Consider the following 15,397-nt stretch of genomic DNA (forward strand, 5'->3'; position numbering starts at 1 on the left):
TAGACCAGCTTAAAAAGTGACCAAAACACAGCTAGACCAGCTTAAAAAGTGACCAAAACACAGCTAGACCAGCTTAAAAAATGACCAAAACACAGCTAGACCAGCTTAAAAAATGACCAAAACACAGCTAGACCAGCTTAAAAAGTGACCAAAACACAGCTAGACCAGCTAGACCAGCATAAAAAGTGACCAAAACACAGCTAGACCAGCTTAAAAAGTGACCAAAACACAGCTAGACCAGCTTAAAAAGTGACCAAAACACAGCTAGACCAGCTTAAAAAATGACCAAAACACAGCTAGACCAGCTTGCTATACCAGCAATACCAGCAAAAACCAAGCTGGGAGACCAGCTAAAACCATCTCACCAGCTTAAGCTGGATTTTACAATAGGGTAGTGATGCACCGAAATGAAAATTCTTGGCCGAAACCGAAAACCGAAAAAAGGAAACCAAGGCCGAAAAACCGAAACACCGAAATAAATTATTATGCCAATTATTAGTACAATTGCATTTATGGCTATCACTGTGTGCTAACTTTACTAGGGGTGTGTGACGGATAAAAAAACTCACAGTTCGGATAACATTACAGTTTTTGAGGCACAGATCAGATTATTTTTCGGATCAGCAAAAAGCAGGTGGGAAAAATCTAATAAACAATAAAGAAATTGCAAACATTTATAAAAGAGAACAAAGTTGTACATTAATTAGGTCTGAAATTAGCATTAGGTACAGAAATCAAATTAAATTAAGGGTGAACTTGCCTAAAATTCGGGCTGTCGATCTTAAGGTTTCTTAATAACTTTGCGTTGCGTGCCATAATCCTCACAGATATTGTGTGTCTGTGATTTTTCCTGTCGTCAAGGACAAAGCCGGCAACACCACATATAAGGACAGTTTTACGGACAGGGATTAGACTAGTCCTAGAATAAAATAAATGTAAGAGCTGTCAAAACTGAAAACAACTTGCACTGACATATCTTAAAATACATCAGTGCCCTTTGTTTAGTCTCAAAATGCACACAAGTAATACTTTTAGTAAGGCATGTTTGTTAAATATTTTCTAATGAAACTAAGTTCTAGTTCTGGCTTAAACTAATCCCTGTCTGAGAAACCACCCCATAAAGTTGATCCTGATTGGTCCTCTTCTGTGCATTTGAAGTGCTGATTAGCTCACGCAGATAGAACCTTATAGAGCCAAGTTAGAGTTCGATTTTGTAGATAGAACCTTTTTATTTCTTTAATAAAACGTCCCAAAATGTACAAAACTTAAAATAAAACATAACATAATGTAAATAAGTTGTCACAGAGTAAGAATATGTGAATAACTCAATTTTGACAAAAATGTTAGATAGAACCTTATAATTCCAAGGGGACGAAATGTATACTGGTCGTGCTTTACCACTAGAGTATAACAAACAAATAAGAAAAATTCACATTAAAACTCCAATGGTCTGCATAAAAAAGTTATTAAAGGGATAGTTCATCAAAAAAAAAAAAAAAAAGACTCAATAACTTACTCAAGTAGAAATGAAACAGTATGAACATTTACATCATGGTTATAGTGACCAAAATAATGATCGTCACCACAATTATAAATATTATCATGATTTTGTGAACAATTTCTAGAAATGTAAAAAAATGTACTGTTGCAAACCAAATTTTAAATTGATTTTACATCTAAGTGCACTTTGTTTTCATAAACATCGAATAAATAATATTAAAGGATTACTCCTGTTTCTCAAAAAAAAAATCCCGATAATATACTCACCCCCATGTCATCCAAAATGTTCTTTCTTTGTTCAGTCGAGAATAAATTAGTTTGTGCTTTTTTTAGGAAAATATTCCAGGATTTTTCTCAATTTAATAGACTTTATTGGACCCCAAAAGTTTACAGTTTAAATGCAGTTTAAAATTGCACTTTTAATGCAGCTTCAAGGTCTATACCAACCGAGGCATAAGCGATTGTCATTTTTGGCAAGAAAAATACAAAATATGTACTTTTAAATCACAACTTCTCATCTTTCACCAGCCGTGTGATGCGCCAGCGCGACATCATGTAATTGCCTAATATAATTGAAACGCACATTTGTAGACAATTTTAACTCTTTCGTCGCCAGCGTTTTAAAAAAAAAGTTGCCAGCCTGCGCCAGCATTTTTCATGATTTTCACAAAAGTTTAATGCCTTCCAGAAAATTTTCTTCTTTAAATATATAAACATACAATATACCAAATGAAAGAACAGACCCTCTGCTTTCAAAAAAAAAAAAAAAAACGTTTCATCCTACCTTCAGTAGTTCTTTTGTAATCAGCTCTTGAATATGGGTAGGTTTCTGCAGAAACACCACATTTTGAGCAAAAAGCAGAGATAATTCCCTTTTTGTGACGGACTTTTCATAGAGATCCCATTCAGAGCGATCTTTAAAACAGACACGGACTTGCAGCCGCTTGCCATAGGGCAATACTTCCGGGTTTAAAAAGTTGCGGAAGTTGCCACCTGGTGGATAATAACGGTATTGCGGAAAGCCGGAAATACTCGTCATTGGCAGGGAAGCGTTTTCTCTTAATGGCGGCGAAAGAGTTAAACCATAAACTGATACAAAGACATTAATTTGTATCATTCCACCAGTGGCGGCTGGTGACTTCTTTTTTTATTCTGAGGGCGCACGATACGAAGTTCGTCACAGCATGTATGTAGCTTGTCACGTGTGTGGTTCGTAATCTCAAAACATGTGTTCCGCGCTTCGAGAGATCGCGTGTGCATCACGTGTCATGCCAAAATAAGTGCAGATGCGTCTAAAGGGTTTATGATAAAAGAGACCCTCGCGTTTGCCAGATACTCGCATAATCTCATGCGTTATCAGAGTTTACTGTTAAGGAAGTGTTTAGCGTGTATTTAGCGTCTCTTTTATCATAAACCCTTTACATGCGTCTGCTCACATGATCTCTCAAAGTGCAGAACACATATTTTGGAAAAGGGGACCACACACGTGACAATCCGAACACTTATTTTGAATTAGCGCATCCCCAGATGAGCAGTCACAAGCCGCCACTGCATTCCACATACAACAACATCGGAATGGTCCTCTTAAAAACACTGGGGCAGTAGTTATTATGCGTGAGCTTTCGCGCTGGCGTGTCACACGGCTGGTGCAAGACAAAAAGTTGTGGTTTAAAAGGGCATATTTTTTATTTTCCTTGACAAAAATGACAATCATTTAGCTAGATAAAACGCTTTTGCCTCGTTTGGGATTGTTTAGAGCCTCTTAAAGCTGCATTGAAACAGAAATTTTAAACTGCATTAAAACCGTAAACTGATGGGGTCCAATAAAGTCTATTAAATCGAGAAAAATCCTGGAATGTTTTCCTCAAAATACGTATTTTCTTCTCGTCTTAACAAAGAAAGACATCAACATTTTGGATGAGATGGGGGTGAGTAAATTATCGGGATTTTTTAAAAGGAAATAAAGTAATCCTTTAACATTAATCATGGGACATTTGGGGTCGTGAGATAAATGTTTATCTAGTTCTGATAACGCACAAGTGAGCAAATCAGATAGGGCAAACAAGTCATCTGTCTGTGTATGTTGTTAGAAATGAGGTGTACTTTATGACCCAGGAGTAAGCTACATGGCACCTGCGCTAACAGTAATCACGGAAGAGTAGAAATGAGCTTTAAACTCATCAGATCACATCATTTAATGAAAAATAAATAGAAAAGATGGATCTGTCTACAGAAATATTAGGTAAATGTGTCAGTACAACTATTTATTTTATTTTATTTAAATTCAATCAGTACAGCACTGTCATCACAAACAGGTGGGATTTAGGTAGGGATGCACGATATATCGGCCGACATATCGTTGTCGGCCGATAACTGCTTATTTTAATATTATCGGTTATCGGTCTGATAGCAAAATTAGGCCGATAAATGAAAGCCGATAAATGATGGATTATTTTGGTTTGTTGAACCACTTCACTTGCTCATTGCTGGCCATGTGGAGTTTTGATTGGTGCTTTCTGTGACATAGCACGAAGATGACACGTGTTGCGGGCTTAAGAAGAGTCTAGCGCAAAGACAAGATGTCCGCAGTCTGCGAGTTTTTCATTGTGAAAATAATAAGAATATTTATCGGCCTATAGATATCGGTTATCGGCCCCCAAATTTAAAGAGTTATCGGTATCGGCCAAAATTTCCATATCGGTGCATCCCTAGATTTAGGCTTCACATTATTGCTTAAATTGGTTAATGCTGGACAGGTGTTTGAGCCGTAAGACTGGCACGGTTAAACAGTAATAAAAAAAATGAAGTGGTAATACTAACCGTTGGACATCGTGGTTAACCATTAAACCGGTTATTGTTACATCTCTACCCTCAAGCCATCCAAGATACATATGTTCATCGTCTTTCAAACAAACACAAGTTGAGTTATTTTAAAAAATGATTCTTTTAAGCTTTATAATGGTAACACAATACGATTTTGTAAGAAATAGCTTCTGGTGCTAATAAAACTCACAACACGTGGTTCTTACGAGAGTCTATTCTCACCAGATCTTACGAATCGGACATGTCCATTGGGATATTCATTTTTAGTTTATCTATCACTTTAAGCATGCCTCATCGGGTTTATGGAAAGTTTTCTAATATTGTGATAGTAATCACTACTTCAAGTAATTGAAATATAAATATAAAATCATCTGTTAAAAGTGTAGGACTATACCTTCATTGCATTTAGTCCTTTCCATGTTAGTCAGCATGTGTTGCATACCACTGTGCAGCATGTTTACGTCATCTGCACATTCAAGTATGCAAACAGCAACATAACTTTTCATTTGAACCAACTATAAACTGGTCAATGTCACATGATGCAATCCAACAATGTTTTTTTTTCTGGTCGTTTCACTTCTGGTCTGTTACATATTCAAGTGTTTTGGGGGAGGCGTGGCTTTGGACTGCGATTTACTGGGGCTGGGATCGTATGCCTTAAAATGCCATCAGGCTAAAGTTCACATTTTCCAAATCCCCAACTCCACCTTGGCTTGTTCCACTGGGACATTGCCTCGATTAATATCTGTACAATAACAATTGGTCTGCTTCTCTCTCAAAAAAGCCTTCAGGTTTATCTATCTTTTCCCTCATTACAAACAGTACACACTGCGATTATTGTCTTACAGTAAGAACAACACGAAATCTGAATCGACCGAGGGCTTTCTTTAATAAACGTGCCTCCTTATTGTGTTCGATTCAAACCTGTATGTAATTCCAAAGAAGAAAATGCTTCTTTCAACATTTTGCATTATTATATTGATCAAAATGCAATTATGATCACCGTCTTGTAGTATAATGTTTCATTCTGTTGACTCTGATATTAACCAATAAATGTACCTAAAATCTCCAAATCCACTAAATCTAAACTCTGTGTTCAAAAACATTTTAATATCCTGATAAACACGACAGTGAGCGTACAATACAGTATATATTAATGTGTCAAATTGTTATGTTGCATAGTGATGGAAAACAGCCTTACAAGCCTTAGGCTTACAAACTGTACTACTTGGCTGAAGAATTGTTTAGTGAGATTTTTAATATCAATAAAATGCAAATGTATTATCCTATGTCACGATTTCATATTGTGCTATGCATTACATTATGTAATGTAATATCATGGCCTAATGTGTCTTTGCTTTAACAAAAAGATATGAGAAAATAAACCAGTGATGATGTCAGCGGTGCTCAATGAATATTCACTGAAGGCTCGCTGCATTTGTCCTCATGGCACATTTCTGTTCTCAGATATGGTTGAGGTTTGTTTGTGGGATTAAACTCATGATCTGGTTCATCTAATGTTTTAAAGCCATCACTAGCCATCTGTTAGCTGCAGGGTGCTATGCTAATAAAGGCACGTTGCAGACAATGGTCAGATTAGATTAATACTGTATCTCAATATAGAAACGAATCCTGCTGTGAATGTTTGTAACATCTATTGGATAAAGCAAAAAAGTTTGCTGGAGTCAAAGAAAAATAAATGGTTATGTGTTAGCATTGCCATATAATGAGAAGTACACTTAAATTACATTATAAAGAACTACAGTAGTACAAATTGTAGTATTTATGGCAAAAGTTCACATTAATTATAAGTATATATAATATGTTGTTTAACCATGCTTTTAACCATGCTCATATAAAATTGAAACAAAACCCATGCATGAATTCATAATCTGAGCCCTACTTTACTAATAAGACTCAATTGTTTAGCATAAGTTAATGCAGTACCAAGCATTAAAGGGCACATATTATGCAAAATCCACTTTTACAAGGTGTTTGGACATAATGTGTGTTGGCAGTGTGTGAACATAACCACTCTACAATAAAGCAAAATCCCCCCGCTCCTTGTTTTTTAATCCCTATTAAACCAAAGCAGTTTAATTAGACATGCCGTTTTGTTTCTCTTATCAATGTGAGGTCACACTGATAAAGCCCCGCCCACCTACAGTCCTAGCATAGTTTCCTCCCTCAGCGAGTTGTACTCTGTCCACTAGATACTATTGTCTTAAACTGTATCAATCAAATCTGTTTGAACTGAAAGCACTCACTGTCTGTTTGTAGGGAAGTGAGGAGCTGTAGCTCATTTGCATCTAAAGGTACAGACTCTTTCCCCGCCATTGACAAGTTATCTCGTCAGTTAAGAGAAAACATTTGCATGAAAAAAAGTGTCCCAGATGAGTTTTTAGGGTAATCTGTAATACTGCGATCATCCACTGACCCAATTTATATAAAAAAATGATTTATTAATTTTAAACTCCGTGTATGTTTTGATAACCGTTCTAAATCTGATCTTTAACAAAATTCATTCACAAAAATGCTATTATTTCAGCTTTTTGCTAAAAATAATTTGGTAGCACTTTGTTTTACAGTACGTGTACTTACCTTGTACATATATGGTAAATAAGTTGTACTTACCGACAAATGTGTGGTACTTACTTTTAGGTATCTACATGGTAATTAATTGGTATCATTACTGTACTTACCAGTGGTACAATCTTGGTAGTTATTATGTAACTCTAGATAAGTACTGGGTAATAACAGATACATACATGTAGGTATACTGTAACTAACAAGAAACATTACTGTACTTACAAATAAATGTACAATAGTAGTATTTAGTATTTACAGGCAAGTTAGGGTAAATGACAGGTATTTATAGTGTACATATATGATAACTAATATCAAACACTACTGTACTTACAAATTGTGTATACATGCTAAGTGTGTGGTACCTGTAGGCCAGTGTAAGTTAATGACGGGCACATATGGTGTATGTATAATGTAACTAATGAGAAACAATACTGTACTTACAAATTGTATATACACAATAAGTGTGTGGTACCTGCAGGCAAGTGTAAGTTATACCATACTTATATGATAACTAAGAACAAACATTACTGATGTGCCATTTTGGTACTCAGTATCTTTGTCCTTTAAACCAAGCATTAAATAACTGTATGCATTAACTACTGGGTACATTCACTAGTACGTCCATGGTAACTGCATAGAAACAGGACTGTTGCTTTTTACACAGTTATTATATAGGACTTACCACCTAGGATATAGCACCATATACATGTCACTGTGAGGCAAACCCAAGCATTGACTATCATACGCATTAACTACTAGGTACATTCACTAGTACACACTTATTGTGTATATACAATTTGTAAGTACAGAAGTGTTTGATATTAGTTATCATATATGTACACTATAAATCCCTGTCATTTACCCTAACTTGCCTGTAAATACTAAATCATCAAATTGTACATTTATTTGTAAGTACAGTAATGTTTCTCGTTAGTTACAGTATACCTACACTATAAGTATACCGGTATGTTACCCAGTACTTATCTAGAGTTACATAATAACTACCAAGTATGTACGACTGGTAAGTACAGTGATACCAATTAATTACCATGTAGATACTTAAAAGTAAGTACCACACGTTTGTCGGTAAGTACAACTTATTTACAATATATGTACAAGGTAAGTACACGTACTTTAAAATAAAGTGCTACCAAGAGTTTTTTTTAAAGAAAAAATACCCATATTTAAGAGTTTATAGATAGCATGCTTTATTGTGAACATGCATTCCTGTCTGTTTTTAGGTACCTATGTGACCAAGGTCACAGCGACAGATGCAGACGACCCCACCTATGGCAACAGTGCACGGGTGGTGTACAGCATACTACACGGGCAGCCATACTTCTCAGTGGACCCTAAAACAGGTAAACATTCCTTAATATTTTACAGTAAATATAAACCCACAGAAAAAAATTAAAATCCTATTACAAACAAGCTCTTACCCTTTGTTTGTGTAATACAACAGATTTGTTTCATTCATTTCACAGTACACAGGTTTTAACATAATTACGTTCATTGACCCTATTAGACAAATAATCTCTGCGGTTTGATTTGATAATAATGCGGCCGGCCTGGAAAATAGATTTGTAATAAGTACCAACTCTGAACCGTAATTCATTTTGAACAGTCGAACGGCAATAAGAAGCTAAACAGGCCAGAAAAGATCTATAATTATACAATCAGGTGCAACATTTCCAACCCCGAGGAGAAAATAAAGTCAACTTACTTTAAGCAAGCACATTTTTATTATGTATATGGCTGGAAAATGTGGCATCATCAATTTCTTTGCATGTATATACTGTATAACTTTATGTATTGCATGCACTATATATAATATTGCCACATAAACTGAATATTCCCTTGCAAAATATGTGCTATTCAGAAGCATTTATGAAAAAATAAAACAGAATCTACGAATTGGCTTTTTCTGCATTCAATGAAGTGTAATTTTTAACATGCACTAGACAAAACTGAGGTAAAACATGAGGCTGTTGGATAACTTGACGCACAGAGCTATATGTGCTATAACTTCTCGCTTTTCAATATGGGTATGGCCCTGCTGAACAAATCTGAAGCATGGCAAATACAGGAATACATAAATAAAAACATCATTCATCCTGATATCAGCAAACCCAGTGGGTCTGAGGATGTGACATTTCATAGCTGAACAAATCAAATGTGCAGAAGGATGGAAGAAAAATCTAAGCCTATATAAAAAACAAATCCAGCATAAAACGACAATAAACAAAAGCTGAGAGGTGAGAAAGAAAAAAAGAATCAAGGAAAATCAAGTGTGTTAAAGAAAACTGATTCAGGAAACACACACCTTGAAGACACAGTTTACTGTTAAATGAACATTGTCGTGATTCATGTGGTGATATATGTTTCATTTTACACTCTTTCTTCTGGAAAACACTAAAGAGAATAACAGCTTACATTTAGGGCCAGATTTACTAACAACTTGCGCCAGCCCAGACCATCATTTTTGTCGTTAAATAACGCCTGGCGGGTTTACTAAAGACGCGCAGTGGATCATTAGCGCTGAAAATGTGTGGTCTACTTATTTTTTGCGACTGACCTTATTGCACATACATTTCTAGGAGTTTACCTTTTTAGACACAAAATATATGAGAGGAGATTATTTAAATGATTAATGCAACGCAATTTAAAAATTTTTGCGCGTGTGTTATGACGCCATTTTTTAACGTCAGAAAAAGCATCTCTGAGGTCGCTTATGTATGCTGAACTGTACAAGCCATAAGCATATTACATGATAGCAAATATAAATGAGGATAAATGACTTCAGGAATATTATCCTCCTCCAATGCGTCTTTCATTTGTTCTTCTTATGTAACGTTAAAGATGAATGCTTCTTTACTCTTTCTTATTGTCCAGACATAACTGAACATCTTCCTCACGTGTGTGTATTATGTTAATCAACCAAAGTATTTAAATCCGATTAAACTTTACGCTTAGTTTGTCATTGTTTGAATTGTTTGCCTATTCATGATCAAGTAAATAGTGGGTACCGCCTGTGGGCGTGACCTACCCAGTCTCATGTAGATGCGTATAAATAGTACGAAGTGTGAAAATCGTGCAATACATACGCCAAATTCCACTTCGGCATGCATATTATTCGCCAGTTCTTCACATTCATTTTTGGTTCTCAATTTTTTTCTGTTTTTAAACCATTTTTGCTTAGGTTTAGGGTTAGATTTGAGATTTGCTTAAGGAGTTTATTTATTATACATGTTTCTCCATGTTTTTGTCTGTATTTAAGCCATGGTCGCTTGGAGTTGGGGTGAGAATTGGGGTTTGGGTTAGGATGCCATTTTTATATAACAAAAAAAATTGTTCTAACCCTAAACCCAATCGAAAATGGTAAAAAAAGAAAAACATTGAAAAACCAATACGTAAAACGACAAAAAAAGATGCGCCGTTTTAAGTGAACGGGAAGGATTGGCATATCATATCCACGCCAAAGTAGAATTTGCGTGACCATATTAGAGATAATGAGCTCAGCCAGGAAAAACAGTACTCTCTTTACTTCAATACAGATTATATAAACAGGCAATATTTGTTTTCAATTATAATTAGTTTGTTTAAAAGTAGATATTTCAGGCTTTCTTTGGATATGTGTAACATGTTTGTGTGACGAGAATTCGCAGTGTTTCAACTGATTTTTATAATGTGCTTTAAGAGACAGCTGGCGGAGACAGAAATGTCTGAATGCGCACCCTGTTTATTTTCTTTTTTTATAAAAACACAAAGATTTGTTGTTATTGTGAATGTACACAAATTAAAGAAGACCCTTTACATTTTCAAATGATGTATAACACGTAAGCTTGCGCTTTTTTAGTAAATAATCTGCAGATGTTACCACTCCCATCGGCACTTTTTTGGAATTGCGCTCTCATGCTAATTTGTCCCGTTTAGTAAATCTGGCCCTTGGTCTTTTATTTACACAAAGCTGTTTTTGTCCTTTTGAGAGCGATATAAATCATTTTTCATCTATTTTCTTAGAAGACTTTCAGACACTCCACCTAAGATATTGCACAAAAGAGAAAATAGTGCCAACAAGAGTGAGTAAATGAGTTTTCATTGTTTAATTGAAGTGTACTTTTAAGTACTTCACATATTTCTGCGTCTTACAGGCAAAGTGAAAGAGTACAGCATAAAATAAATAAAAAACTCTTTGGTGCTCGTAACCCATGCCTCGGAGAATCACTTGAGTTGATACCGCTTGCGTTTTATCTGAAATGAGCATTGTACGAAGGTCTGTGACCTTCCTATCCACACACTACAATGTCTAATTCATCCTATGAAGTGCTCTCTTGATCGGTAAAAGTGTTTCATGGCTTTGCAAAATACATTAGTTGTGCTTTATGGAAGAAAAACTCTTGCTATGCAGGCTTTGTTAACTTGTTAAGAGTATTATATGCATTAGGACTGACCTCTAACTCCATCTCGGGTAAACACACATTCAGGTAAAGATGAGCATATTATCATATAAAGGTTCTCGACGACTCCTTTCTTTGGTTCTGTTGGAAAACATTTACAGTATGGACCCAGGAGTGGTTTACTTTTGTGTTTATAATGGATAGATTGAATAAATGCTGTAAAATGTCCAACTACACTTTATAAATAAATGTGCTTCACGATGCCATGGCAGAGCCATTGTTGGCTGTATAGTTCCATAAAAAAAACTTTAACACTTGAAAAACCTTTCTGTTTCATAAAAAGGTTATTTCATGTGAAACAGGGTTCTTTGGATTAGGGCTACACGATTATGACAAAAATCATAGTTGTCGATTATTCACCTTAAAATTGTAATTGCGGTTGTTATTGTTTATTATTATTATTATTGTTATTATTACTGAATTATTATTATTGTTGAATGATAGACTTTACCCTGAAGTTTCAAAATGTTTTATAACTTTCTGTGAAGCACCTGCATGGTAAATAATAAACATCCAAACTAAATAATAACATGTAAATAAAAAATAAATATGGGACTTACTTTGTTATTAAAAAATGAATAAAACAAATGCAGCCCTAGTTGCAACACATTCTCACTTCCCAAGGCGTCAAAATCTGAAGCATGTTCAAACGCCTTCAGCGTCAGTATGAAGATGCGAAGGGTGCCCCTATGCGTCACTATATCGACGAAATGGGAACTCCGTTGCTTTCATGCGTCGGATATAGACGATAGGGAATCCCAGAAGGTGATGCCGTCACGTTATGCGACGATCGGCAGGATCATGCCGCTTCTGGACGGTAACTACTCAATTTTTTTCCAAATTTTAAACCATTGTCGCTTGGGGTTGGGGTTAGACTTGGGGTTTGGATGTCAGTTTGTTTATACTTTTTGTCTTCAGATTTTTAAGCCACTGTTGCTTGGGGTTAAGGTTAGAGTTCCGGTTTGGGTTAGGATGTCTAAATTGGTTTATACTTTTTGTCTTCTGATTTTTAAACCATTGTCGCTTGGGGTTAGGGTAAGAGTTGGGTTTGGGTTAGGATGTAATTTTATGTAACAGAAAGTCGTTCTAACCCCAACCCCAAGTGACAATGGTAAAAAATTTGCAACAAAAATTGAGTAGTTACAGTCCAGAAGCGGCATGATCCTGCCGATCGTCGCATAACCTGACGGCATCACCTTCCGGGATTCCCTTTCGTCTATATCCGACGCTGAGGGATTAGCATGAAAGCAACAGAGTTCCCATTTCGTCGATATAGTGACGCATAGGGGCACCCTTCGCGTCTTCATACTGACGCTGAAGGCGTTTGAACATGCTTCAGATTTTGACGCCTTGGGGAGTGAGAATGGGTTGCTATTTTAGATTATAAAAGGTAAGAAATAAATAGTTATTTTAAGAACCTTTGACTGAATGTCCTCATTTTGCTTTACACTTTAAACCATAAAATAGAGCCATCAAAAGGAGATTCAGATCATTTTCTTTACTGGCCCCCTCAAAGTCTGGACGACCTTAACCCCATTGAGCAAATAAACTGGAAAATGAACTGCACTTGTACATTCAAAAGAAAGCCTTTGGGTTGAGTTACATAAGGCATGGGATAACATTACTAATGGAAAATGTGACCCGTGCTGACAAAATGAGTCAGAATACACACTGTCTAATTTTGAGCTACAGGCAAAAGAAAGTATAAATATCAATTTTGGTCGAAATTGAGTTTTTCATAAAAATAAGTACAATAAAGGTCACATTCTTTCTGTGTTTTTTAAGCTTTGGTTGTGTTTACAGTGCGCAATATAACATGTGTTCGTGTTTCACATGTAAAAAAAAACTGAGGTATTTTTCACAAAATTTACTTATCTGTATAGCGCTGTTTTCACTGTCCTCAAAATGGGCTGATGTCTTACTTGTTCTATGAAGTCCCTCCTTCAGAAATACGTAACGAGTTCTGATTGTGTTGTTTGTTTAGTGTGTTGTGATTCGACAGCAGCTTAGCTTAGCAGAGCCATTTGAGCCAAAGCTGGCGATTGACGTATTCCTGTGGGTGGAGTTTAGTCAAAAACTGTTTAATTGACCTCATTCAATCGGGAAGTAAAGGGCTGTAGTTCAAACCGGCCGTTTGCTGAAGGCTTTGAAAGGCGAATTCTGTTAAAGAAAATATATTGCCTGGCAGTGAACTTTTGAACTTTTTTGAGATTTTGCAGGTATTATTTATGCTCTAACAGCAACATTACACACTAACTAAAGTTTGAAAAAATTGGATCAGGAAGAACGTGACCTTTAAGCCCTCATCTAGCAATCCCAATGCTGTAAATAGTCATTAAACATCTAAAATGATCTTTATTTATACGTTTTGTGAGTTGTATAATATCCTAAATGCTTAAACTATTTAAAAATGCGTGCATCCACATGGGCGTCTGACATTTTGGTTTTCAGGAATTAGAATATAAAGTGCAAGACTTGTTTGATGTTTAAAGAGTTATTAAGAGCGACAAGACTCGAATTACAGTTGTAAAAATATCTGTTTTGACATGCCAATATAATCATTAAGTGAATGTTTGTAAGTGAATGTTTGGTTAACTGTTGGAAAAAAATATCTGATGTGTAACATTATATCAGATCCTTGCATTACAGTAGATCTTAAAGCTGTCTGTCTTAATGTCAATCAAACAATACAAAAGCAGTTTAACATATCGTCGCTGCCCGATGAAACTCATGTATGTCCAAAACGGTTACTTTTCAGGAAGTGATAAAAACACTGTATTTTAAAAGCAGTTGAATGTAGCGTTGTCATACTTGGTACGGCATCTTTACTTGTAACCATATTCTTGCCAGCAGGCCCGGATTGGCCATAGGGAGAACCGGGAGGATTCCCGGTGGGCCGGTCTGTTTTTTTGGCCCGTATTTGCGGGTGAGAGATGTCCCCGCCGCTATATGCACAAGTTGATTGTGTCCCGAGTCGCGACCACTTATTGGAAGAATTCTTGCATTAGGGTTCATTGACATCTAAAACGCATGGGAAACGCAGGACGTGCCGCTGTCTTCTGGTTTTCAAAGCGCTCACTTGAACACGAGTTTTGTTTCAGACGCGTCTATATTGAGTGCGCTTGCCTGCCGCGCGTCTATTTAAAATAAACTTGAGCGCGTCTTTTGAGTGCGCTTGCCGGCCGAGCGTCTATATTTTAAATAAACTTGAGCGCGTCTTTTGAGTGCGCTTGCCACCCGCGCGTCTATTATATTTTAAATAAACTTGAGCGCGTCTTAATACAAACGGGCTGGCCTCTGAAAGGAAAATAATTTACAAAACATATTTTTTATCCAAGTCATAGATGAATTCTCTATGAATAGTCATTATTCATCGTTTATTGCAAGAGGAACAAAAATCTATTTGATGCAAAACTCATTAGTTTATTTAAAAAAAGTAGTTTCAAAAGTATATCCATGATGTTTTCTTTTTTTAACACAATGTATAGGCCTACCTTAGCCTACGTTATTTAGCAATAGACATGATCTAAGTACTAAAATACTATTTTCCATTTGTTTCAAATGCACACTTGATAAATCTTGCTTGTGTATTGTATATCAGGGGTTTCCAAACGTTAGCAACCCAACAGTTATCAACAGTTAATCTAAAGACTCACCATTTTTTAGAAATATAAATATAGAGGAAAACACAAACACATTTGTTTCCTTTAGTTTTTGAATAAGTTTACTTTAGTAATATTATGGTCTTATGGTAGGGCTGCATGATTATGGCAAAAATTATAATTGTTTACGGCATTTGCACGGAATATGAAATTATATTTGAAAAATACAGTGAATTGCAAGGCTGCAGAGAACAGTGCACTACTGCAGACTTATACTGAGGGTTTAAAGATATTATTTTAAGTCAGTCGTGAACTAAAGTGGGCCGGTCTAAGGCATGAAACTCCAGGGCTGAAAATGAGTCCCACTCCAGCCCTGCTTGCCAGTGTAATGATATAATCCACATTTGACCAAAATTGAGTTTAAAT

The 15,397-nt window shown here is 35.9% G+C and overlaps 1 protein-coding gene across 1 annotated transcript in view; it reads left to right on the plus strand.

The window, feature by feature from the left end:
* cdh12b (cadherin 12b) overlaps positions 1-15,397 on the plus strand; it is a 211,178-nt gene that overhangs the window by 123,219 nt on the left and 72,562 nt on the right. The window contains exon 4 of the mRNA XM_055175812.2: positions 8,154-8,273. Within this exon, the coding sequence (XP_055031787.2) occupies positions 8,154-8,273 (120 nt within the window). The remainder of the gene's footprint in view (positions 1-8,153; positions 8,274-15,397) is intronic.

Source organism: Misgurnus anguillicaudatus, chromosome 4 (assembly GCF_027580225.2).
Source record: "Misgurnus anguillicaudatus chromosome 4, ASM2758022v2, whole genome shotgun sequence".
Lineage (NCBI taxonomy): Eukaryota > Metazoa > Chordata > Actinopteri > Cypriniformes > Cobitidae > Misgurnus > Misgurnus anguillicaudatus.